Genomic DNA, 26,633 nt, shown 5'->3' with positions numbered 1-26,633 from the left:
ACACAGCAGCTCCAAATCAACTTATAAAATATCAGCTGCGGTGAAAACCTGTTTAAATGAGGCGTTACCTGAGTGCAAGCAGAGCAGTCTCTGTACTCCTCACACAGGGTGCAGTGCTGCGGTGCCAGCAGCAGATGGCGCTCACCATCTCCTCTGCCTTCCCCCTTCTCCCCCTCAGGGCAGGGCTCGATGTCCGGGGCGTCTCGCAGCAGGCAGCGGGACAAGGAGGGACACCAGCCACAGGACTGGTCGGACAGACAGGCCAGGCAGGACATGTAGGCTGAGCAGGACCCCGAGCGGTACGGCTCCAGGAACAGGAAGGAGATCTCCTGCAGGGGGGGAGCAAGTTGTGGAGAAACGGTTTATCTTTGGTTTTCACTACTGAATGAAAAATACAGATGAGTGAATGTGCAAAGACCAATAAGTTACAGCTCAATTGAGAAAAATCATCGAACACCTATAACAGAGGTTACATTTGTTTGTATGTATAGGACAGGAGGAATTATTTTATGAAGGGTCAAAACCGTAAACTTAGATTTTCAAGCTTGAGTGAGGTTTGCAGAGGTCCACAGGTATGGGATGAATTTAAAACACTATAAAAATGTCTTTATCCGTGTCACTCTTTGAAAAGATCTTAAGGTTTTAAAAACACTTAATGGCTGGGGACTCATTAAACTAATTACCCTTATTTTCCCAAGTGATGTGTATGTGTTTATATTATGTAACCTATTTTGAACCACGGTTTAGTCCAATGTTTAGGGACCATTTAGTAGTTAGGGTTGGATAAATATTGTTTTTAGAGTATTTGGTTAGTGTTTGGTTAAGCGTGTAATGTTTCTGTATAACACGTGAACTCTCTCCAAATCTAGATATATTGACATTATATCTAGTAAATAATTTATGTTTAGTGTCTGGTGCTTATCGGGTTGTCCCATGTCATATATCTCCATTATGTCTGATGATATAGCACTCACACTCCCTCCAGGTAATGTTCTGTTCCATATCAGGGCCATCTCGCTGGTCTGTCCCGAGCCCGAGTTGTTCAGGTATCCCTCCGCCTGAACCAGGTAATGGTTTCCCCTCGTCAAGTTGGAGAACAGTCGGCTCCCGTCTGTTCGAGCAAGCAGCTTCAACTCCTTCTCCTGCTGCGCCGCCCAGCGACCCACCACCTCCTGCTCCCATAGGATAGAGATGAGAGAGAAAGAAAGAAAAAGTGTTAAGAGTTAAGAAAGCTAGGTAATAAATAAGTGTTGTTCATTTAATACACCTCTCAGTTATCTATTATTATATCTAAATGATAAGGTATGCCTGGTTAACTACTTTTTGGTCAAATAGCATTTCACAAATGAGGAAAACATATTCCATTATAACAGGAATATGCAGGAACCCTGAAGTCAAATGTAAAACCTTTGAAGACCTTTTTTAAGACCCTTTCCATACATACACAAGACCTCATCGCTACTTTGAGTTTTAACCGGTTACCTTGGCGACACACTTTACCTCACATTGACTATATAGTATACAGTATTGATTGTCCTTCCTCCTTATCTTCCAACCATTTGGACGCAAACTTGCATTTCCCCATAACGATGTTGTTTAGCAACCGGCGTAAACGGACCTTCGCGAGCTATCAAGCAGTGAGCGTGCGTCAAATCCAACGGGATGCCCTAAATAAAGTACACAGAATCACACTACACACCTACGCAATGATTACATTCAGGCAGACTGTAGAATACAACCTCTTTGGACAATTTATATACTTATTGACAACAAGCTGCAACATTTAATACCTTGGAAAATGCCGTTTAATACTTTTTAATAGCCTTAATTTTTGCTAAATTGATTTATCAACTTGTAATACTTTTTAAGACCCCGCGGACACCCCGTATAAGGCAGTGAATTAAAAACACAATTACAATCTATTAAAATATCTTTCCTGATTTCATTACACTATTGGACAAGCTTACAGTACATGTTTACTTTGACATTTAAAAGCATCAAAACTGTCAGAAAGATATACACAATGTTAGGTTTTGTGATACTGTATTGATCTTTACAAATTGTATTGTTTTATAATCAAGAGTTGATATGCAAATATATATGTGGCTCAGATCTTACACAAAGTAGTGCTAAGATCTTGGATGTTATAGGGACTCTGATATTTGCATAATCAAAGTCGACTTTTTTTTAAACTCAGACTTTGTGCATATGGCACTTTATTCTTTAAACTGTGAATGTTTTTGCTAAATTATTTTTTGTTTAAAAAGACAATATATATATTGACTTTTTTTACAGTACCACAACATTTCAGAATATTTATTGGTAAAACCCATATCATGATACATTTTATATTGTTCTATTGTTATTGTCCTTGCTGACACACAGCTCTATCTTATTGTGAGGAATGTTAGATAGTTATATCGACACACACTCAAAGAGGAGTACATGCCCTGCACTGATTTCTCCTGTGGGAATGCCTGCCTTGCATTAATGACTGTTATTTAACATGGGACTAAAATCACTATATTTGGTACGATGGAAACAGTAATAAACAGCTATTTTTGCATCTTGTTGGAAACAGTGTTATCATAGTTTGATTTGATTTAGTCTTAGTCGAATGTTTGTTAATTTTAGTCACATTTGAGTCATTTTTATCCTTCATAGTTTTTTTTATAGTTTTAGTCACTTTTAGTCGACGACAACTCAAAAAGTTTTAGTCCAGTTTTAGTCAAAATGTTTCCTCTCTTCAAACCAATTCAGTTAGCCAAACACAGGTATCTGAAATTGGAATCAATGTGACAGTATCAAGTGTTGAAATTCGTAAAGCAACATTTCACTCTCTTAACACTTTACTTGTGTAATATCTAGGGATGGGTATCGTTAAGGTTTTTAACGGTACTACTACTCTTAAAAGATCTGTGTGCACACCGCTGCAGCGTATGTTAGGCCAGGCCCCGCCCCCCGCACACAGAGAGAGAGGGAGAGAGTTAGGCCCCGCCCCCCGCACACAGACGAGACACAGGGAGATCGCTCTTCTGGAGTGAAGAGAGCGGAAATAATGATATTGCAAGTTCGAAATGTAAGATGCATTTTGACAGACAACACGGAGACTTGGGGGGAAATACCCTGCATTTTGAATGTCCGATAGTCCACCATTAAAGGTGGGGAAGGTAAGTTTGAGAAACCGGCTCGAGATACACTTTTTGTTATATTCCATGGAATGATCTTAACATCCCGATAGCAATGAATATCTGAAGTGCTTTGACAAAAAATCCATAACAAAATTTCCTCTGTGGAAGCCGTAGTACTGTAAAAAGCACGACCAATCATCTGAGCCGGCCCGGCTAAAGTAACTGGATGGCCTACCTGCCTGTCAGCCTTCCATGTGTGCACAAACTTATCCCGTGCCCTCATTGGTCATGGGCGCGTACGTGTGTGTCGGAGGAGGGACTCTGTAAGGAAGTGGCCGATTTTTTCCGGCTGTGTATTTTCAAATTCTAGCGCACTCGAGCTGGTTCCTCCAAAATTACCCACCCCAGCTTTAACACCTTAGTCCCGCCTCGTTAACGAAAACTAAACATACATTTTGTCATAGTTTTTATTATCAAAAATCTATTTTTAGCTCGTCATTGTCTCGTCTTTGTCGTGTAAAAATGTTCGTGATAGTTTTCGTTGACGAAATGAACACTGGTTGAGAACTTGTTTTCCAACTGCAGCCGAGCGACACACACACAAATGCTGAAATGCATTTTCCCTCACCAGTTGGCTGGAGTTGGGCCCTGAAGCCATCCGAGCCTCAAAGTGGAGCCTCTGGATGCGAGCCCACATGGACACACTCTCGACGGGAGGGGATGCTGGTGGAGGGGCCCCCCATAATGGATGGATAAAGCCCCTGAACTGTAGAGCTACGTCCATTTCTGTGGTGGGGCTAAGGATGATGGTGGTGCTGCGCAGAATGGACACCTGGCGAAGGGGTGAGGAGGACGGAGGATAGATGGAAGTGGAAACACATCAACAGAAGCACTATTCTCAACAAACTGCTCCACAAAGTTTGACAAAAACAACACAGACAGTACAAAACGATAAGAAAAAAGAGGGGGTGGTGTGCATTGGAGTCAAGAGGTTGAAAAGCAAGGAGGAGAAGGAAGTCATTAGAAATAAAAAAGGAGAATCATGATATTAAAATTGGAGAACTTGTTCGAAGTGTTGGAGGACGGAAGGAGGGATAAGTATAAGCAGAGAGGGAAGGAGTTACAACCACAACTAGTACAGGTAGCACTTGAGATTTGGACTCCGTACCTTGTCCGGCTGGGAGTCGTTGCGGGGGTGCTGGAAGGTGAGCAGGTGCAGTCCCGGGACATAGTTCTCGGTGCGACAGGAGTGGAGGGAGGTTAGGAAAAGGGTACGCTCCCCCCACCAGCCGTACGCCCCTGAGATCTGGTCAACACGGCACGCACTTCGCTCTGTGAGACCGAGAGGGAGAGGTCAGCACACAAAGAACACATCTGACCTCTTAGAAGCTCATCATTTCATTAAGAGTACTGAAAAAGAGTCTGATCTGTGACTTTTGTGAGGCGTGTGTTCTAAAAGAGTAAAACGACATGACCTCGGCGCTGCAAAGGAAGCATGGGATTGGACAAGCGACTCAAATCACGCTTTGAGTAAATAAAAGCACGACAATCAATATATCCAAAAATACTCACTTGTACATTCTCAAAGATATTGAAGTGACTGTTATTTTGTATATATTGATTATTGTGCTTTTATTTAGGTCTTCATGTGTGCATATGTATAAATAGTTATATACATATTTGCATCCATATTTTTACATATTCGGGATTGTGGGAAACGGTATTTCGATCCCTCCGTCTATACACACAAACTGGACGATTGACAATAAAATTGACTTTGACTAGCCTGTCCAATCCCAGCTGTAGTCGTGTCACTATGCTCCAGCCCTGAAACACGGCCAACAAAATTCCCTCCCATGTCAACACCCAAAATGTTTCTTTTAGGCTTAGCCCCTCTCTTCTGCCCTCCTCCCTCCCTCCCTCCCTGAGTCTCACCTGACACTGGAAGGCAGGACTCGTTCTGGACACACCAGCCGAATTCACCAGGGGCCCGGGCCAGAGAGGCGGGGGTGCCACTGAATACCAGACAGGACTGGCAGTCAGACAGGAAGCGAGCCAGGCCAAGGCAACCAGTGCTGCCACACTGTGAACACAACAGAGGGGCTGTTCATTTCACCTTGTAAATCTGAAGGATACTCATACAGACACATCGAAGTGAAAGAAATGTTCTGGGTGTCTGACGCTTTTAGGAAATACTATATTTGACTGTACATTTGCACTAGGAGAGTTGGATTACACCAGTGATTATAGTTTGATATGGTTTTAATAATACGCATATGTGACCTGCTCTATCGCATTGACCCGAAGACACATTTTGAGTTGTATACACTGTTGGAAAGAGGAGATTCCTAGCTTTCTAATGATATCAGGATTGTTGTTGTTCTCCAAATATTAATCAAACATGTCACATTATATAATGACTGTCACCGAGTCATCATTTTGAGAAAAAGGCCTTCAAAGTTTCCTCTCCTCTGGAATCCATCGATCTGATTGATTAGCGGAGCAAATGATCAAAATAGTAGAAGGAAACTATTTTAGTTTGGATTACTGGTCTGGGGGAAGCTCGCGAGTGTGTGTGTATTTTTATGTGTTTGTGTAATTTTGTGTTTGTGTGTATTGTGTTTGTTTCCCGGGGAAAACACTCAGGAGAAATACCGGCTGTTGTTATGCCTGCTGTGACGTTAAGTTACTCCGCTCTCTGCTTGTAATTATGCCGTTACAATCTTCAAAGTTGTATTTAACATCTGAATTTGGCGAAAGGAGTTAGATCATAGATGCCGTGTTATCTATGATTACTATACGCTTTACATTCATAATTTCAGCGGAAGGGGGGGGGGGCGGCCCTGCGGAAGAGCAGATTGCGAGTGAGAGGTGTCATCTTCCCTTTACAAGCTTCACTAATGTATTTATCGTTTGCTTTTGGAAATAAAAGATTCATATTCTGAAAGCCAAGACTTTGTTTATTTAAAATCAAACAAAACACCCAAACCCTGAAAAACTATTTTTTTACGCAAATCCATGTTTATTTTCAAATGAGCCGTCGCGACTTCCGACTGCTTTCGATAGAGCGGGTCACATGTGATCTCCTGTAAACAACCCAGCGCCTCTTAAATCGTTTTATATATGCATTTATGGTTAGACTCTCAATCTTCTTCCCTACACATTTTGTCCGGAATTAAATTGTCAAAAAATAGAGAATTTGCACAATAAGCAAAGTTTAATATTCATTTGACTAATACGGTTTTATTTTTTTATCAAATTTCAATTAGATATCAGATTAATGTTGTTTTTTTGAATTATTTTGACCACAATATCAATGACATTAAGAAGGCGTCACATTAAAGGCTAAGATGAAGGAAATGTTACCGGATTAGTGGGCTGGTACTCTCGACAGCGGCCTTCACACCAGCTGCACTCGGGGTTCTTCAGGCACATACTTTCATCGAGCGCCTCAGCACACACAGCATCCTAATAGAGATTCACAACAATTGAGTTATCATCGCTGCAATTGTTCAACACAACATTTTCATTCTCTCTTATTGGTTTTCCCAATGATATGACTTCCACTTCTATTGTTTCATGACTCTTTCACTCACCCTGTCACCCTGATCGCTACTGACGAACAGCGGAACTTTGTAAGCCACCAGGTCTCCATTGGCAATACCGTTGTAACCCCCGGCAACCAGCAGCACTTTTCCCTCCATCACAGCAGCAACGTGCGAGTAACGCCCCCTCACTGGATCCCCTCCTGAGAAAAAAAATGGAATGCTTTGTATGCAATGCATGAACAGATGTAACAACCACCAAGAAACAAGCTATTGATGAAAACTGGACTAAGTGTTGGGGAACTCACTGAGGGACCATCTCTCCCCAGCAGAAACCCACTGGTGACAGCCCAGGTGGTAAAAGAAGATATCCTCATCATAGCACTTCTCCTCTTGGTAATGAATATGCACATTCCCCCCTGGGAGAGAAAGGCAGGAAGGAAGAATATTAGCACGTCACTGATTAGAGTGAATTATGTCTAGCCATTTCCTCCATGCTTACCGTAGACCACCATGTAGTTTCCGATGACGGTGGCTGTGTGGAAAGCTCGCTCTCTGGGGCCGGTTGCTGGGAAACGGGAACGGAAAGATGTCCAGAACCGCCGGTCCACGTGGAACACGTCGGTGTTGTTTACCCTCACACTAAACCTTTAAAAAAATAAACAAGTATACTTTTAGTATGGATACAGATGCTGTTACTTACTTGCTGGTTAAACTTCAAAATGTCGGGTAACCACTAATGTTATTATTTTAAATCATTTCTACATGTTTCATTTGTACGACTTTGACTTAAGTAATAATTCTGGAATCTTAAAGGTGGGGTAGCTAATTTTGGAGGAACCAGCTCGAGTGCGCTAGAATTTGAAAATACACAGCCGGAAAAAATCGGCCACTTCCTTACAGAGCCCCTCCTCCAACACACACAAACGCGCATATGACCAATGAGGGCACAAGATAAGTTTGTGGACAGATGGAAGGCTGACAGGCAGGTAGGCCATCCAGTTACTTTAGCCGGGCCGGCTAAAATTATTGGTCGTGCTTTTTACATTACTACGGCTTCCACAGATGACATTTTTGTATGGATTTTTTGTCCAAGCACTTCAGATATTCATTGCTATCGGGATGTTAAGAGCATTCCATGGAATATAACAAAAAGTGTATCTCGAGCCGGTTTCTCAAACTTACCTACCCTACCTTTAAGGTATAAATGGCTTGTGTATATGCACAAACAGAAATATCATGTGCAATCCAAAAAACAAATATTGATACACTCAAAAAATAGTAAGCAAACTGTTGCTTCCTCATAAACAACAAAAAATACAAATGTGTGGTCAAAATATTCCTATTTGCTGTGTGAGGGTTACTGTTGGCTATGCTAATGCTAAGTGTGTGTACCTGGCAGTGGTGGGCCGGTGGCCGCCGTAGACCAGCAGCGTTCTGGAGGGGCTGTGGAACACCATGGAGTGGCCCGCGGTGGAAGGGGGCTTCCCCCCGGTGGGCTGAACAGTCTCCCACCGGCCGGAGCCATGCAGGCCGAACCGATACAGAGAGGAAGAAAACATATCCTCCTCAGTGCGACCTGGGAAACAAGGAGAGGGAAAAATAAAAGATGCTGCTAAGTTCAATGCTTTTTTCAAGGGATAAACTGTAGGTGTGGCAATCAAAACATAGACTTAAAGGTCTCTTATTATACTATTTTTCATCAATATATTATAGTTCTCAGATATATACAAAACATGTCTCTGAAGTGTTTGGCTCGAAATACCAAACAGATCATTGCAGCATTACCCATAATCCCCTCTGTTTCAGCCCTGTTTCAAAAGTGCTGATTCTCTGTCTGTTACTTTAGATGAAAATAAGGAGCCCCTCCCCACGCCCCTCTGAGAGAGATTTGGTTAAAAAGAACACAATGGTACTCTAGGAGGAGATAAAGGTGATAAGGGGGGGTACCTTGGTTGCTGATTGGCTAATGGTTACACAAGCCAAAAAACGTTATGACATCATAAACGTCATCGTTTCGTCACGTCCGCCGCCCCCCCCCCCCATCCAGGAACATCACTTTCCGTAATTTACGCTCTGTCGATCCCCAGCACCTCTCCGACCTGCTATCCTCTACTCTCCCCCTGGACTCGAACCTCAGCTCACCCGATGATCAAATCAACCACCTTAATTCAACCCTACTTGCCTCCCTCAATAGCTTGGCCCCCCTCAAAAGGAAAAATGTCACTTTTAAAACCTCCTCACCCTGGTTCACCCCTGCACTCCGTGAACTGAAGCCAACCGGCCGCCAGCTTGAACGCCTAACCATGAAATCATCCCTCACAGTTCACCATGATTCCTACAAACTCCATCTCACTACCTACAGAGACGCCCTCACTGCCGCAAAATCTGCTTACCGCTCCACCATCTTCATCGACCCCTCCCGTAACCCCAGGACCCTCTTCTCCACCGTCAACAAGCTCCTCAAACCCCGTGCTGACACCCTCTCTTCCTCCACTTCCACATGCAGTTCATTCCTCCAGTTTTTCTCTGACAAAATCACTGCCATTAATCACTCCCTATCCGCTGCATCTGACACACAAACATCTCCCCCAACATCCACCGCCACAATTCCTGCCTCCATCTCCCTTGACCTCCCGAGCCCTCCTCCCCACGACATTCTCTCCCAGTTCACTCTGGTTATCCCCCCTGAAATACTCCAACTGATCAGCTCCTCCAAACCAACAACCTGCTCGCTTGACCCTCTACCCAACCCTCTTCTGAAGTCCTGCCTCCCCGTCCTCTGCCCCTACCTTGTCAACCTTTTCAACTCCTCCCTGTCCCAAGGAACCGTTCCCTCTGCCTTCAAAACTGCTGCTGTCACTCCCATCCTCAAGAAACCCGGTCTGGATCCCTCCTCCCTCAGTAATTACCGCCCCATCTCCAACCTCCCCTTTCTCTCAAAAATAATAGAATGCATCATCTCCAAACAACTCCACCGCCATCTCCAAAAAAATGACCTTTTTGAACCCCTTCAGTCTGGTTTTCGTCCTCACCACAGCACAGAAACGGCACTCGTCAAAGTCCTCAATTCCCTCCTCACCTCTGCTGACACCGGTTCCCTCAACATCCTCATCCTCCTTGACCTGAGTGCAGCCTTCGATACCGTGAGCCACACCATCCTGCTTACCCGACTCCGGGATATCGGTATCGAAGGTACTGCACTCAGGTGGCTCCAGTCCTACCTCTCCGACAGATCCCACTTCATCTCCCTCAACAATCACTCCTCTACCACAGCTTCAGTCACCCAAGGTGTTCCCCAAGGTTCAGTACTCGGCCCCCTCCTCTTCATCATCTACATCCTCCCCCTTGGTCAGATTCTCCGCCATCACAACCTGGACTTTCCCTGCTATGCTGATGACACTCAGATCTACCTCAGCACCAAATCCCCCCACAACCCCCCTCTCACACACATCGAATCCTGTCTGACTGCAATAAAATCCTGGATGCAACACAACTTCCTCAAACTCAACAGCAATAAAACTGAACTCCTCCTCATCTGCTCCAAATCCACCCTCAGCAAAACCCCCAACCTGACACTCACCATCGATGGCACCCCTGTTTCCCCCTCCACCCAGGCACGCAACCTTGGCGTGATATTCGACCCCACCCTCTCCCTCGACCCCCACATCCGCCAAGTTGTAAAAACCTCATTTTTCCACCTCCGCAATATCGCCAAACTCCGTCCCTCTCTCACCCGCCCCGCAGCTGAGCGACTCATTCACGCCTTCATCTCCTCCCGCCTTGACTATTGCAACTCACTCCTCTTCGGCATCAGCACAACATCCCTCAACAGACTCCAGCGTGTCCAGAACGCAGCCGCCAGACTCCTCACCCACACCAAATCATGGCATCACATCACCCTGGTCCTCAAAGAACTCCACTGGCTCCCCGTCTCACACCGCATTGACTACAAACTCCTGGTCCTCACCTATAAAGCCCTCCAGCATTTGGCCCCCTCCTACCTCACTGACCTCCTCATCCTCTACCAACCACCCCGGTCCCTCAGATCCACCTCAGCCGGTTTGCTCTCAATCCCCAAGGCCAAACTCCGGAGCTTCGGGGACAGAGCCTTCTCTGTGGCAGCCCCGAAGCTCTGGAACTCCCTCCCCCAAGACCTCCGTGAGTCTGATTCACTCACCCTGTTCCAGTCCCGTCTCAAAACCCACCTCTTCAACTCTGCTTATCCTTAAACACGCCCCTCCCCCCTCTGAACCAACATCCTCCTGACTGCTTTTCTGTTTTTGTTTTTGTTTGTGTTTTTGTTCTTGTTTTGTTTGTCGACCTTACTCGTAATGTAAAGCGTCTTTGGGTCTAGAAAAGCGCTATATAAATCCCATTTATTATTATTATTATAAAGTGGCCAAAATCTGATCAGATTTTTTTCATCTTTTTCCCTGAAACTTTCAGAATCTCTTTCCACACAGGGGACACATGTTGATGTATAAAAGACATGAAAAAGTGTATTTTGCATAATAGGTGACCTTTAAAAGTGACAGTATGTTGTGAAACTTACCTCCAAATACATAGAGATAGTTATCTACGACAGCTGCAGCGTGATTGGCCAGTTTAGGAGACCCACGTGAATTTGAGAAGCCGTGCTGCTGCCAGTCATCTTGGAGAGGCCGGTACATCCAGACGTCACTGGCCAGGGAGCCGTTAGCTAGCTCTCCTCCAAAGATCACCATGTTACCCGTCCACTCAACAGCTGTGTGGGAATGACGAGCCACCTGACAAGAGCGGAGAGTCAAACAGCTAAATGTTAAAGAATATTTGAGAAGATTACAGTTGAAGTTTACTTTTATGTACAAAAAAGGCAATTTTTAGATGCACTGCAATCAGCTGATTACTATAAAACTTTCATCTCCACACAATTTCATAAATCACATTACTGCACAACCATACATTTGATATCTGTTTTTATATCTGCCATATGTTTGGTTTCTTTGTCATAATATGCTTTGGGGCTGGGGATTTTTTTTTCCACTGAATCTCGACTGACTACTTCTTTTTTTTTTTTTTTTTACAAGTCTTTTTATTTCATTATAGTGTACAATAACTGACTACTTCTTATTCAAATAAATTCTAGCTGTGCTGACTAAGTTTCTCTAAATACTCTATCATGATTAAGGAAGCAAAGTTTCTTGTTTTCATGACGTTTGAAATATAAGATTTCTGCAGAAGGCTGATAGTAACAAGGCCCTTATAGGGAAACAAAACATATGAAAAACAGGAAGAGGCACAAAGAGTGTATGTGTGTGCGAGTGTGTGTGCGAGTGTGCGTGCGCGTGTGCGTGTGTGTACTTACAGGAGAGTGACCATAAGACCGGCTTTCCCATTGGTTGGAGGAGAAGTTATATTTGATCAAGTCACCAAGAGCTCTATTCAGGTCAAACCCTGTGGGAAAATAAGTAATAATCAAATGTACATCGAGGGGTTATTTATCATCATAACACTAGCCAGTAAAAGTCAAATGAGGAACTGCAGCTGAAATAAAGGGGGTAGAAGGAGGATTTTATTCCCTTAATATTACGTCAGTAGAAATTACGAGTATCTCACCGCCAAACAAGTACATGGCTCCAGTGGAGGACAGATACACGCCAGCAGAACCCGTCCTGGGGGGCGTGTGGGGGTTTCCTTCACTCACCCGCCACCACTGCCCCGCCCCACTGTCGTTATGAAAACCAAGCAGGCAGTTCTGACCCAGGAAGCCAGGGTTACATATGCAACGCTCACCTTTCTGAGACAAAACATTGGAGAAGAAAAATTGTTTAAGACCACACGGCACAACAAACAGGCCTAATATAAGCTTATTTAGGGGAGAATGAATGACCCTCCTGTTGGACACTGATCGCTTCTGTTATTATTAAACCTTCCCCATCCCTACTCTTACCTTGTCACACTGGCCATTCACAGAACAAGCCTGGGAGCACAGGAGGGTTGTACAAGCTGCTCCTCCCCAACCCTGATGGCACTGGCACTTTGAAGTGGTGGAGTCACAGCGACCGCGGCCCCCACAGGCTCCGGGGCACAGAGAGAAGGTGTACGTTGCATTATAGCCCAGGAGGTTGTAATTAGCGTCACTGAAAAGATGAAGCAGCATCTGGAACAAGGAAATCAAATAATAGACACAAAATGATTATATGCCATAGTTATAACGCTTCAGATTTTCTTTCATCGTGCTTTCATTAGTTACCTTGCCAGACTTGGCTTCAATGGGTTCAGGCAGAGTGTTGCCACTCAGGCTGGCTAGAAGAGGGCTCTGGTAGGAGTCTCCATCATACACAAACAGGTAGTCATAGGTACATTCTGTGTCCATGAAGGTGAAATTTAGGACTATGCTGTGACTGCTGCTGGGGGCTGGAGGATGTATAAAGGTGGGAAATATCTGTGAGTTAAAGTCTTCGGCATTTATTCATAAATGTTTCAGTAAACAAGACACACTCTTATACCTTTGATAAGCCACTCGCAGTTCCCATTGACAGAGTAGTTTCCTGGTCCATCTGTGACGTAGCCTGGTGGTCCCCTCAACACCTGCCTGTGGCCTTTGCAGTCCCCTGCCTGGCATGGAGACTCAGCCAACAGCAGGACCACCAGGATGATGGAGACAGGCAGGGGGGAGGCCATCACTGGCACTGCCTGAATAATGACAGGTAAATGGTCAAAGATAACTTTGTGTGGGTCCTCCTGGCAGATATAAAATATGCATCAGCATCATGTAAGTAGATATGACAGCAAAGAAATATAGGATTTATTTCTAAGGAGGCGTGGTGGTCACACAAACAACCTAATGTGGCTGTGCAAGTCCCCTGTCCGTTTGCATAATTCCATTCTTGCTTCAGTATAAAACTACGCAATCCTTAGGACAACTGCAATGTCATGCAGACTGTAGAATAACACACAACCAAAGATGATTCAAGTGCTAGTGATGTGAAGATAAATAGTACATTATAATCAAGTACATTATAATCAAGACACATTATGTATTATTCTGAAATGGACCAATCTGCACAATGATTATTTTTACTATTGGTTCTTTAAGTATATTTGTATGCTAATACTTTTGTACTTGTACTTGAGTGACATTTTTGATAGCAGGACCGTTACTTGTAACGTATTCCTACACTCTGGTACTTCTACTTGTACTTAAGTACAATATCTGAATACTTTTTCCAGCTCTGGGCCCTTCAAGTCCCCTATCCGTTTGCATAATTCCGTTCCTGCTTCATTAGCAAATTACACCATCCTTCTGACAACTGCCATGTCATGCAGACTGCAGAATAACACAGAACCAAATGTGGAACAATTGCAATGCAACGCTCAAAACGGACGCAGCCTATAGAGAGAGATACTGATGAAGCTAACAACTCTAGCCCTATGTACAGTACCGTTAGCCCACTAAACAGTGCACCAATCTTACAAACATTAAAGTGACAACAATACAATGTCCACACATGTGGAGATTTATCAAATAACAATGCTATTCAACAACACAGAGGGTTTTATATCCAACAAGATAAGAGATAAACACTGGTGTCAGCAACAGGGGCTCACCGCAGGCTATCACAACAAAGCTAATATGCAGAGGTTGCTAAGCTCAGAAAGCTAGCTGAATACCGTTAACAGAAAGAGGCCGTTAGCAGGCTAGTTTAAACATTTTCATCATCATACTCACCAGTTCCCGTCTCTTTGCCTCCATGGTAATTTACATGTTCTTTGACTTGTGAATGCTTGAGACAGAGAGCTAGCTTATAGCTAATGCTTCGAAAAAAATGCAGAGGACAGGATCTGCTAAACTAGCTTGTCGGCTAGCTAGCGCTAGCGGCTAAATTCCAGATGCGCAATCGCAGTTGCTGCTAAATCTACCAGGAACCGTCCCTCTTGAGAGTAATTCTTCGTTATGTATTTAGGAAATTATGTTTCTTAGCCGTTATAGTAGGAGGAAATGCTGCCAGCTAACAACGAACCCACAGATCGCAATCGACCCAATCCCTGCAGTCCATCCCAGGGACAGATGCCCGTTGTTTTGGTGTTTATGGTTGGCTAGCAGCCACCGGTGTTAGCCAACAAAAAAGACAGCATGTCCACCACCGCCATCCAGCGGAGAGATCAACGACTCAACATCTGGATTTCTGACATTTTCATTTAACAGACAGTATGTCGAAAGCATAGTCTCTTATTATTTATGTATAATGTACAAACGTTTCAGCAACCATCACTGCATTGTGTGTGTGCAGTGGTGGAAGACATTCTCAGATATTTTATTTAGGTAAAAGTAAAGTAGTAACATCACACAGCGATAGATCAGATAAGATATACACAATTTGAAAAAAAAATGGGGCACAGCAGCATAGAGAAAACATTGCAAATGAATTAGAAGTAAATACAATAAAATAAAAATAGAGGGCAGAAAAACTATTAAAACAATAAAGATATACATAACAGCAGTAGAAGATAAACAAAATACCCAAAACAGGGAATATATAGATATCAATAATGAGGATATGTATCATTACCCCTTGTATGATTGTTTATGTGTTTTTATTGTGTGTCTGTTTGCCCACCGTGACGGAGTTGCATTCAAAAATCTCATTGGACTGTATATTTGTGTATGATGACAATAAATGCTTAGATAGATAATCAAATGTGTCCCACAGTGCAGCATTTTTTTTAAATCGTGTAAGGACAGTTAATGTGCTTTTAATCAATAAATAAAACTAATTAGATTTTATTGTTTTTTATTAAACAAGTGATTACATGGAGACAGCAAATTCAGATTGTGCATAAACAGATTCAGAGCAGTAGTAGTAGTAGTATGCTATATCATACAAGCTGTCACTGAGCATGACTACTTCCAGGCCACAATTGATGTAGTGAGTGATCAAATATACAACAAACCAAACAGCACAGATCGGTTAACATTTTAAACCACAATATTTGAGTAAAATCAACAACATTTTATAAAAGTAAAACAAATGATTAAAGCACATTTCCCCAGCAATTCTTTCAATTAATTCCTCAAATGGTGTAAAGTAAAAATGTAAAGATTACGTAACTACTATAAAAGCACCAAAATCGAGTAAAGCAAGCAACTTAAATACATTCACATTTGTATTTATTGACCCTCAGATATCAAGAGATGGATGTCTAGAGATATGTTTTATTAACCACTTCAAAAGTGATCAGTTTTGGCACCAGCGTCAGCCAAGTTCCCAGTTATTTTGGTGTCATTTTGTATTCCTTTCTGTCCATAGTAATGTAGCAACAAAAGATTGATCAACCCACTTTCATCCAGCTAAGGCACATGTCAACATATTGGGCTTCGATTATCCTCTGCTTTCTTTTTTTTTTTTTTTTTTTTACACAACATCAGTATTCAGGAAGTAATTTCTCAAATGATGCGTTTGGGGCTCTCTGCTACCTCCGCGACCCGACCACGGATAAACGGGAGAAGATGGATGGGTGGATGGAAGTTTTATCCCTTTCTATATTTTATTTATATTTTATTTTATTACATATATTATATTCTTCCATATATATTTGTTTTTAGTTTTAGGTGATTAGCATTGTTAGAGTGACTGAGACTTAAGATTTCCATAGCAAACGACAGCTTCTGTGTTATTGTTGTTTATGTGATAAACAAAGAACTTGAAAAGTTATACGTTATCTAAAACGGTAATTTCTGAAGTTTCCAATTTATAAACTGTTTATATTTTATTTATTTTATTTTTCACATGATTATCTATACACTGATTTTTTTTCCTCAATTTTATTGTTCAATCCCTTATTATTTTGTATCATTTATTTTTCTTGTAATCAATCAGTGTTTGACTGATAGTGACATTTTGTTAAATGTATCTTACTTTAAAGAGGTTGTGTGTAAAAAGGTTTTTATTCTTATTTCCAATCCTAGTTTTGTAAATCGGCCTATGATGTGTGTACAGCTATCTTTCCCTGAGGCAGAACCATAGGACTACTATAGAGCCCAGGGCCGAAGAGAGGGAACATCTCCTCATCAAACTTGTGTGTTAACGTGACAAGGTGCTTCGTCGTGCCCCCATCCCAAAATGACACCTCTCCCTTATCCATGTTCAGCTTGATGCGGATCCTCTCGGGGCGCTGCTCCACCTGCAGCTCCGTGCGCTCAGGGGTGGAGACGGTGTACACGCCTTTGCTCAGTCCAATGGACCACACACCTCGGTTAGTAGAGACTGTGAACTTCTTCTTACGGGGCACGGACTCTTTGCACACTCCCACAATCCACTTGGGATTGTCGCCCACAATGACGTCCCATCTGTGTTTCCCTGTCTTGTAACCTTCAGCGCCCAGGACGAAGACGCAGGGATCGAAGCGCTGCGGGTTCTCAGGGACGGTGAGCCGCTCCGAGCTTTCCTTCACAGAGGACAGGTCCGGGTTCAAGGAGAGCCAGGGAGAGGCGGTGTTGGGGTCGAACACCACTGGGTCTGCACACAGGAGGAGACAATATTATGTTAAAAGAGCAATTCGTTTTTGCTCCTTTCTGTCCTTTGGGTTACGCCTGGCCGACGCGCTCACACATCACACAGAGAGATATTGTTTGTTTGTTTCGGTACATTTATTTCCATGTTATCCTTTACATGTCTTTTATTCACTGTTTTCTTCTTTTAACACAAATAAAAGTGTCTTACCAGACGATGATGGAGTCAGTTACGTCACATAAAATAAACAACTTAAACTCATCATTTCTGTGCAGTGGTCAAAAAACCGTATGGCTTCACAACCAAAATGAACGCAGAGTATCGTCAGCAGGACTCTTTTGTACCAGCTGAGGCAATCACAGCGTCAGTCAGCTGTTTTGTTTAACCGCGTGTGCGGATCCCAATGAATTGACATTAATTAACAACCTATTCCATTCCATATCCAATATTCAATATTTTACGCATAATTCAACAATTAAATAATCAAAATAGTAAATCAACATTTTGGCTCCTATATATGTATTTAAATTAAAGTAGTCATTTGTTTGGTCACATACAATGTTTTTAGATTGGGGGAAAAAAGGCAACTCATGGACAAATGTAAGATTCTGAATCAATTCACAACTTCAAAAAAATCAATATTTAAAATGTTTTTTCTTTAAAGCTGTGTTGTATTACCGCCCACCAGTAGCAATATCTAGGTTCAAGTCAAAATTGTGTTAAGCATGTTTGTGTGAATCGTAGAAAGATCCCACAAAATGTCTGAGAAATAAAAAGAGAGCTAGACTACGCCAACCAATTATATTCATGTAACATGCAGCATTTTTATTTTATTGTATAACCAATAGTTATTTTAATCCTAAAGATTAAAAAAAAAAAAAAATGTGGGTTGTGTTGAAATTATTGTAATCAGTTGCCGTAACTATTTCAAATATAAAACAGCATTATCTCATACAAACCTTTAGAACCAGCACAAAATTAGCCCCTTTTAAAAAAAAATCTATAAATAATTTTTAAATGAGTCGTGACCACAACAATCAAAAATGATCGTGAGAAGGTTTCACACCCCTATTGAAGGTGGTATCTTTTTGTGCCAATATTTAAGTCTGTGTTAACTTTGAGACCTAAGTTTCAAGTAGATACGACACATTTAATGTCCGACAGCCAGGTCTGAAGAAATGCTTTTTTGTTGTCAAATCAATATCAAACTTATTAAACAAACACAAGTTCAGTAAAGACACAACGTTTTTTTAAACCGCCGTCCAATCCCAACTCCCAGCGTCGTTTACTCACTATATTTGACATGGGCCTGCAAGTTCTTCCAGATGTTGAAGCTCAAAGCACCGACATGTTTGCCGAGGTTCAAAACCGAGTTGGAAGGGATGCAAGGGTCGTCCTGAGTCCACTGAGCTCTAAAGCAAAGATGGCAATAAGAAGTTAACAAGAAACCCTTCACAAAATAGAATAAAGACTTAAAGATTTAACAGCACACAATCGTTTTGATTGCCAGTGTATTTTGCGGATACTTACTCTCTCTTTAACTTCTGGAATTTCTAAAAAAATAAAAGAGAGTAAGTGAGATAAGTTAGTAAGAGACAAATACGGTACAGTCATATGCATTTCATAACTTTGTGCCTCCTCTTACCTTCAGGAGGGGAAGATCGTCATTGCCCATCTCTTTCTTCAGGGTTTCAGAGAGCGCCTTCAAAGCCTCGATGTCCTCGTTTACTTTGTCGATCTTCCCCTGTATGATGGCGATCTTCTGCCCCTCGTCATCGGACAGGGCTTTGAGGCACAGAGCTTCTTCTGCGACCAGCGCATTGTGCAGCCTCTCAAACTCAGCCTTGATCTGCCTCTCTGCCTGCTCAGCTTGATACTGCATGGATTAAAGAAAAGAGATATTACTTAAATAGTTTACATACAAGGAGGAATTATACAATTGTATGTGCCATCTCCATCCTCCAAACATTTACCTATTTAATAAAGACCTGTTTGAGATTGGAGAAAATGTTCTATTTTACAAGATTTCATTGCAAGAAATTATGAAATTATTCTTTATGGCAACCATTTTTAAGCTATATAAAAAAAGTGTGATGCTTTATTGGAGATGTGTACTACTCACCCCATGCCATATAGCTTACTTAAAGGTGGGGTAGGTAATTCACTTCAGAAACAGTTTATGTTATGTTCCATGGAATGCTCTTAACATCCCGATAGCAATGAATATATTAAATGCTTTGACAATAAATACATAAAAAAATGTCATCTGTGGAAGCCGTGGTGCTGTAAAAAGCACGACCAATCATCTGAGCCGGCCCGGCTAAAATAACTGGATGGCCTACCTGCCTGTCAGCCTTCCATCTGTGCACAAACTTATCTCGTGCCCTCATTGGTCATGTGCGCGTTCGTGTGTGTTGGAGGAGGGGCTCTGTGAGGAAGTCTGAAGGAAGGGGCAGATTCTTTTCGGCTGCGTACTTTCAAATTCTAGCGCACTTGAGCTGGTTTCTCCATTCTTACTTACCCCACCTTTAAATGTATTAATTTTTGGTTTCTCATATTAGATTTATTTTTAGGTAAATGTATGGCTACAAGGATTTGATTCGGTTTGATTACTAACAGTAAAGAAATAAGGATGCGGGCTGTGTTCAGAAAACATATGAGGGGTATGTTAGGGTCCATCTATCTAAATCTATATATGTGATGTATTGCATTTAATATGACTTTAGATAACAATATTAGGAATCTGAGCAAAAAGAAGGAGATATTTGCAGTCAATGTCCGGGGCAAATGACTTAACAAATCCCTGTGGGGAGTTAGTTACTAGTTTTGCAGCTTTTTATCAAACTAGATCAAAGATTATACACAGATGTATGTAAGAGGAACCCAGTGCGGTGTGACAGCAACTTTACCTTGACGTATTCCACTGAATTGCTGAGTTTGAGTGTCCATTTCTTGTACTCCTCCACTTTCTTTTCAAAAATCTGGACTTTGAAGCTCAGCTCCTTCTGCAGGGTGGAAAGCAGAACATCAGATAACCAAAAGAAGACATCATTGTTATTGAATCGACAAAGCAACATATTAGCATGAGCATGCAGTTTATTACAAGTATATCTTATTATTCAAATCATCAGTGAAAAAATGTCATGAGGGGAATACCACACAAAGCTTAATGGAAAAAAAAATCCTTTTGTGTTTTTCAAGTAGACGTATTGTTTGATGTTTTAATTCAAACTACTTGGGCACCGTTGAACTTTAAGTTTATGTTGATGCCTATGCTTTTGTACTTTTTACTTGAGTAACATTTTGAATGCAGGAAATTGACTTGTAACAGAATATTCCTACACTCTGGTACTTCTACTTTTACTCAAGATCTGAGTACTTCTTGCACCTCTGTCAGGCCCACATATAGAAGCTGCCGTATCCCTCTAATGTGCATCTGGTGATCTCTGTACTTTTCCTTGCAGGTTTGAAACTAAGTACTATCAAAGAATAATGTTACCTTCAGAGCCCAAAACAGCTATATTGATAACTTCTGAGAGTACTTTACCTTACATATCGGAGCCCCATCTTTGAGTGAGTAGAGCTTGTGTGTGTTGTGCAAGGCCAAACAGTCCACACACAGCGGCTCCTCGTCCTTCTCGCAGTACAGATCCAGAGCCTTCAGGTGCAGGTTGCAGACCTCCTCATTGGGACGCTTCCGGGTCGGCATCCAATTGGACTGATTGAGGAAAGTCTCGCACGTACCGTTGAGCGCGCGGTTGGCGATGGCCTGCGATTCCTCAAACAAGGTTCTGCACACGGGACACTTCTTGTTCACCTTCACAATGTTCTGCACACACTCCCGACAGAAGCTGTGGGTGCAGGGCAGTAGCAGGGGGTCCCGGAAGATGCCCCGACACACGGGGCAGGTCAGGTCCTGACGCAGGGGTTGAGCCTCCTCCGGCATGTCTTCGTCAATACACTCAGCCATGGCTCCAACACTTACTTTCGAATTCGAGAAACGCCCAAACTCAGGATTATACACAGAAAAATACGCAGTGGCCGGATATGTGATGTGTTAAGTCTTCAACAGTTAGCTTACGCTCAGATAAGATCATAAAAAGTAGTATGTGGCAGTTTTAGGAAGCATAAAACTCCTCAAACTGCTCTCGCACTGAATTCGAGTTAGTTCTGTGCCACTCTGACTCATTTCCGTGTTTCTGTGACAGACTGGAAACCTGACTAGGGATAAAACACTGCTCTCTAGCGGACCTGGAGGATTTTACATAGCTTTTTTATCCGTTCTCTCTGTGGAGGTCTAGACATCTGCAAGAGCATATCTACAATAAGTAGGGAGAAAAGTCAGTGTGCAACTTTATGAAATATGCTGTTGTCATACGTTAGAAAAAAATTCGGTAATAAATGTATCTCAAGGATCACATGTGTACAAATATCAAGATGCCCATTTGTTATGTAATGCATTTATTATATAGATTTGATGTGATTGTGTTGATATTTGCATGTTGTATTGTCATCCGTCAAATTTAATTTCCTCGTCCAATTCAAGCATTACATGGGTCTCATGCTAATAAAGCTTAATCGACTTTGAATCACTTTCTGTTGTTGTAATGCAAATATATATACAATTACATTACATTACATTGCATTTAGCTGACGCTTTTATCCAAATACAAAAGCGTAGACAGCTGAATTAGAGACAATACTCTCCTAAACATTAACATTATGCAATTACAAATATACCATGAAAGCACACAAACACAGATTGTCATCACAGGATATGCCTTTTATTTATTTTGCACTTTATTCAGCTGTTTTACTAAACTTGATTAACCCATGAACCTAACTCAATTCAATATTATTTCAGGAATAACACATTTCATACCCTAATCTCATATATCTCTCTTCTTCTGACTTTCATGACATTTGGCACATTTTTTTCATGAGGTTTTAAACACTTCTCCTTAATATAAAAAGGGTCAACCTCTCAGTAGAGCAGACTGTATGAGATGTCCATGGGAGCTAATTGAACCTTGAATTCATCACAATGGAAGATAATTAGTCTTATTAGTTAGTTATTTATATTCAAGTTACTCGGAAACACAGATATGAACGCTGCAGTACCTCACTACTGTGCCACGACCTTTTCAAAACTGCCGTTTTTATTTAACTTTTTTTGGAGCGGTATATCCTCCTTCAAAAAGAAAAATCCTCTCATTGACACCTTTTGTGAGTTCATACGAAAACATATCCAGCAGATGGAGCAAAAGTGCCATTACAGTGTGTAAACCACATATAAGTTCACCGTGGTGGCATGTGTGGCAAAAGTGTGCACGTTGCTTGTGTCTGTCTTTTAAATGCTATTTGCAACCATTAACAAATCGTTATAGGTTAGAATAGCATTGATTAAATGCATTTCTGATGCTACAGGCAGAAATCATACGTTCACCTGAAGAGTGACGGAGGCTGCAATCAGTTAAATGTATCCTGAAATGATTTACTAAAATGATCAAACCAACTGAAACCCCCTAAACAAACTGTACAGGACTGAAAATGTGCTCTGTGAGTTTACGTATTAGTCATTTATTTCCTGCAGGTGTTAAAAAACACTTTATTAGCGTGCAGCCTTTCCTACACACGTCAGTTCCTGTCTTATCTCACCCTGTACACTGCATGAACTTCATGTAAATGGGCCAGACTATGACTATATTTGGACTTAAATGCTCATGTTCAATACTGTGCACTGTCCCTTCGTTTTACTGTATACATTTTTTTTTTTTGGTTTACCCCGACACAGAAGAGGTTTCTCAATACTCAAATTTCCCCTCCTCGACTCCTATCCTCGACTCCTCTCTCCGAGACTTGGTGCCGCCCACAGGAGATGCGAGCGGAGGAGTAGTAGTGTAGACGGGCCGTAAGGAGGGGAACCGAGGAGAGAGGAGTGGAAGCAGCAGGCGGTTAGAGAAATGAGAACTCCTCTCCTCTGAGCGGTCATTTTAAAGAGACGTCCGTTAATGATGACAGGAGGCACAGCAGCTCTCTGATGGACAGAAGTGTTCATGATGGCTTATATATATTTACTTTTGATTAATTGACAGTGCGGTATAATGAGACAATAACAGGCTACAGATGCAGACATATACACACACACAAACACACACACACACACACACACACACACACACACACACACACACACACACACACACACACACACACACACACACACACACACACACACACACACACACATATATTTATATAAATATATACAATTTGAGAATCAAACAAGTATGAAAGCACTCTCATAATAACGTAACACAATCAGAGACTGGAAATATCCCCCCCCCCCCCCCCCCCCCCCCCGCCCTTTCTCTGGTCGCTGAAATGGGGAATTGAAATTATGGGCCAAAAGTTGTACAAGTATTAAAAGTAAGCAAAGGACACCAAACCAACTGAGACCCATCTGTCCGCCGCATCTACACACTGTACAACACACACCTACACACTGTGCCAAACACACACCTACACACTGTACCACACACACCTACTGCTCCTAAAGCATAATCAGGCTACAGCCGTTGTGTATTTTATTATGTGAAGCACTAAATGGTCTTAGAAAAATATCGACTCTTTGTTTGTAGATATCTACTAAACTACAGCATACAAATACAGAAAGTAATGTAGTGTAGTGCCGTTAAGAAGGAGTCGGAGGCGGAGTATTTAAGATGGATTTCCACTCTTTATTTTCCATCAAGCAATAGTGATATCAGACATGTACTCAGTGATGAGAGTCAAGTTATAGTGCGTTGCTAGCTCTAGCTTGGCAACCTATATCTCTGGTGTTACACTAAACAAGGTCCGTGTAGGAATTCCCCTGGGACTCTCAGGGGTTGACCGTAAACCATCTCCACCGTGGAGCACTGCAGATCCTCCTTAGGCGCGGTCCTCTGGCCCAACATCACCCAGGGCAGCTTGTCGACCCAGTTACCGTCCGTAAGGCCGGCCTTGAGCGCCGCCTTCATAGAGCGATGGAAGCGCTCGCAGAGGCCGTTAGCCTGGGATTGGTAAGTGGTAGTCCTGTGCAGTTTGACCCCCAAACTGTCTGCAACCGAGCCCCAGAGCCCTGAAGTGAACTGTGAGCCCCTGTCCGAGGAAATGTCTGACGGGGTGCCAAAACGACACACCCACGTCGCGATAAAAGCCCTAGCCACGTCAGCGGCTGAAGTCGACACAAGAGGAACCGCCTCCGGCCAACGGGTCGTCCTATCCACCATGATGAGGAGGTAGGAAAAACCCTGAGAGGAGGGCAACGGACCTACCAGGTCGATGTTAACATGATCAAATCTCCTCTCTGGCACTAGGAACCGCTCCAAAAGGGCCTTCGTGTGGCGGTGCACCTTAGCGCGTTGGCAAGCCACGCACCCCCCGGCCCAAGCTCTTACATCCTTTTTCAGCCCACGCCAGACAAACTTCGCGGCCACCAAGCGCACCGAAGGTTTAACGCCAGGGTGAGACAAGCCGTGCACCGCCTCGAAAACAGGACGCCTCCAGTTGGCGGGGACGACCGGTCCTGACAGGCCCTTAGAGACTTCGCACAGAAGGGTGATGCCCGCGTCGCCGAACACCACGTCCTCCAGGCGCAGCCCAGTGCTCTCCGTCTTCAGACTCTGGACGCCGGAGTCGGTGACCTGGTCCGCCGCCATACGAGCATAATCCAGGCCCAGCTGGACGGCTCCGATGACGACCCTGGAGAGGCAATCGGCAACCAAGTTCGACTTGCCAGCCACGTGTTTAATGTCTGTGGTAAACTCCGAAATGTAGGAGAGCTGCCGCTGCTGACGTGCCGACCAAGGCTCCGCCACCTTTGACGTGGCAAAGGTGAGCGGTTTGTGGTCTACAAACGCCGTGAACTCACGGCCTTCCAACAGAAAACGGAAGTGCCGCACAGCCAAATAAAGACCCAGGAGCTCCCGGTCAAAAGCGCTGTACTTGCGTTCCCTCGGGGTCAGCTGCCTGCTGAAAAAGGCGAGCGGTTGCCAAGCTCCGTCCAGCCACTGTTCGTGCACCGCGCCGGCTGCGTAGTCCGAAGCATCCGTAGTGATGGAGATGGGAGCCGTGGATGAAGGGTGTGCCAGCAAAGGCAATTGAGCCAGCGCGGTTTTAACTTCAGTGAAAGCGACTTCCGCCTCTGCTGTCCAGTCGATCGCCTGAACGGGGGTCTTGCCTTTCAGAGCCTACTACAATGGCCGCATGATGTGGGTGGCCCGGGGGATGAAACGGTGGTAGAAAGTCACCATCCCCAGGAACTCACGCAGCGACCGGGCTGTAAGCGGGCGAGGAAAAACCGCAACAGCCTCCACCTTTGCCGTCAGGGGTGTTGCACCGTCCTTGGTGACGCGGTGCCCGAGGAAGTTAATGTCAGACACCCCGAACTGGCACTTTGCAGGATTGATGACCAATCCATGTTCGCTGAGCCGTGTGAACAGGGCCCGGAGGTGAGACAGGTGCTCCTCCACTGAAACGCTGGCGACGAGGATGTCGTCCAGGTACACGAACACAAACGGCAGGTCCCGCAGCACCGAATCCATCAGGCGCTGGAACGTCTGGGTGGCATTCTTGAGCCAAAAAGGCATCCGCAGGAACTCAAAGAGTCCAAAAGGCGTTATTACTGCCGTTTTGGAAATGTCCAGGGGGTGCATGGGCACCTGGTGGTATCCACGCACCAGGTCCACCTTGGAGAAAACCTTCGTGCCGGCCAGATGCGCTGAAAAGTCCTGTATGTGTGGCACCGGGTAGCGGTCAGGTGTAGTGGCATCGTTGAGTCGGCAGTATTCCCCGCACGGGCGGAAACCGCCGTTCGGCTTGGGCACGACGTGCAGAGGAGAGGCCCAAGGGCTGTTGGAGCGACGGACGATGCCCAGGCGTTCCATGGTTGCGAATTCCGGCCTCGCTACGGCTAGCTTAGAAGGGTTCAACCGTCGGGCCCTGGCGTAGACTGGAGGCCCCTCGGTGGTGACGTGGTGCTCCACGCCATGTTTGGTGGTGAGCGCGGAGAAAGTGGGCAGCGACAGATCAGGAAACTCGGCCAAAAGTCTGAGAAAAATGTCCTCCCCCGACAGCGAGCCCGACAGCCCGTCATACGCTGCGCTGCCGAGTGTGCACACGAGAGAAGAAAACGTTAAGGCATCCACTAAACGTTTATTTTTAATGTCCACCAACAGCCCATGAGCACACAAAAAATCCGCCCCAACAAGAGGAAAAGAAATGTCCGCTGTTACAAACTCCCAGCTGAAACGCTGTCCACCAATGCACAAACACATAAGCCGTAATCCGTACGTGCGAATGGGCCCGTTGTTAGCCGTGGGGCGTGCCCGCCTCGAGTGATGTCTTCTCTCGACCCGGGAACCACACTCCGCTGCGCACCCGTGTCGCACAGAAACAGGTTCCCTGAAACACTGTCT

At 43.7% G+C, this 26,633-nt stretch overlaps 2 protein-coding genes across 2 annotated transcripts in view; both read right to left on the bottom strand.

The window, feature by feature from the left end:
- Positions 1-14,771, bottom strand: part of megf8 (multiple EGF-like-domains 8) — a 39,721-nt gene extending 24,950 nt beyond the window's left edge. The window contains exons 1-17 of the mRNA XM_079693897.1: positions 14,391-14,771; positions 13,168-13,354; positions 12,912-13,075; positions 12,609-12,818; positions 12,275-12,455; positions 12,024-12,112; positions 11,232-11,445; positions 8,072-8,255; positions 7,179-7,324; positions 6,985-7,095; positions 6,728-6,879; positions 6,498-6,599; positions 5,067-5,214; positions 4,300-4,463; positions 3,760-3,963; positions 975-1,172; positions 69-329 (exon numbers count right to left, since the gene is read on the bottom strand). Coding sequence (XP_079550023.1) covers positions 69-329; positions 975-1,172; positions 3,760-3,963; positions 4,300-4,463; positions 5,067-5,214; positions 6,498-6,599; positions 6,728-6,879; positions 6,985-7,095; positions 7,179-7,324; positions 8,072-8,255; positions 11,232-11,445; positions 12,024-12,112; positions 12,275-12,455; positions 12,609-12,818; positions 12,912-13,075; positions 13,168-13,354; positions 14,391-14,414 — 2,739 coding nt within the window. The 5' untranslated portion in view covers positions 14,415-14,771. The remainder of the gene's footprint in view (positions 1-68; positions 330-974; positions 1,173-3,759; positions 3,964-4,299; positions 4,464-5,066; positions 5,215-6,497; positions 6,600-6,727; positions 6,880-6,984; positions 7,096-7,178; positions 7,325-8,071; positions 8,256-11,231; positions 11,446-12,023; positions 12,113-12,274; positions 12,456-12,608; positions 12,819-12,911; positions 13,076-13,167; positions 13,355-14,390) is intronic.
- Positions 14,772-15,436: 665 nt separating this feature from the next.
- Positions 15,437-21,405, bottom strand: trim35-28 (tripartite motif containing 35-28). Its single transcript, XM_079693644.1, has 6 exons — positions 20,720-21,405; positions 20,082-20,177; positions 18,818-19,048; positions 18,703-18,725; positions 18,466-18,584; positions 15,437-17,178 (listed from the first exon to the last, which is right to left on the bottom strand). Exons 1-6 carry the CDS (start codon positions 21,140-21,142, stop codon positions 16,643-16,645), a joined length of 1,428 nt encoding a protein of 475 aa, XP_079549770.1. The 5' UTR covers positions 21,143-21,405; the 3' UTR covers positions 15,437-16,642.
- Positions 21,406-26,633: the final 5,228 nt, after the last annotated feature.

This window comes from Notothenia rossii (assembly GCF_949606895.1).
Source record: "Notothenia rossii genome assembly, chromosome: 7".
NCBI lineage: Eukaryota > Metazoa > Chordata > Actinopteri > Perciformes > Nototheniidae > Notothenia > Notothenia rossii.
Note: the sequence above shows the minus strand (reverse complement) of the source record. Positions and strands in the feature narration are given on the sequence as shown.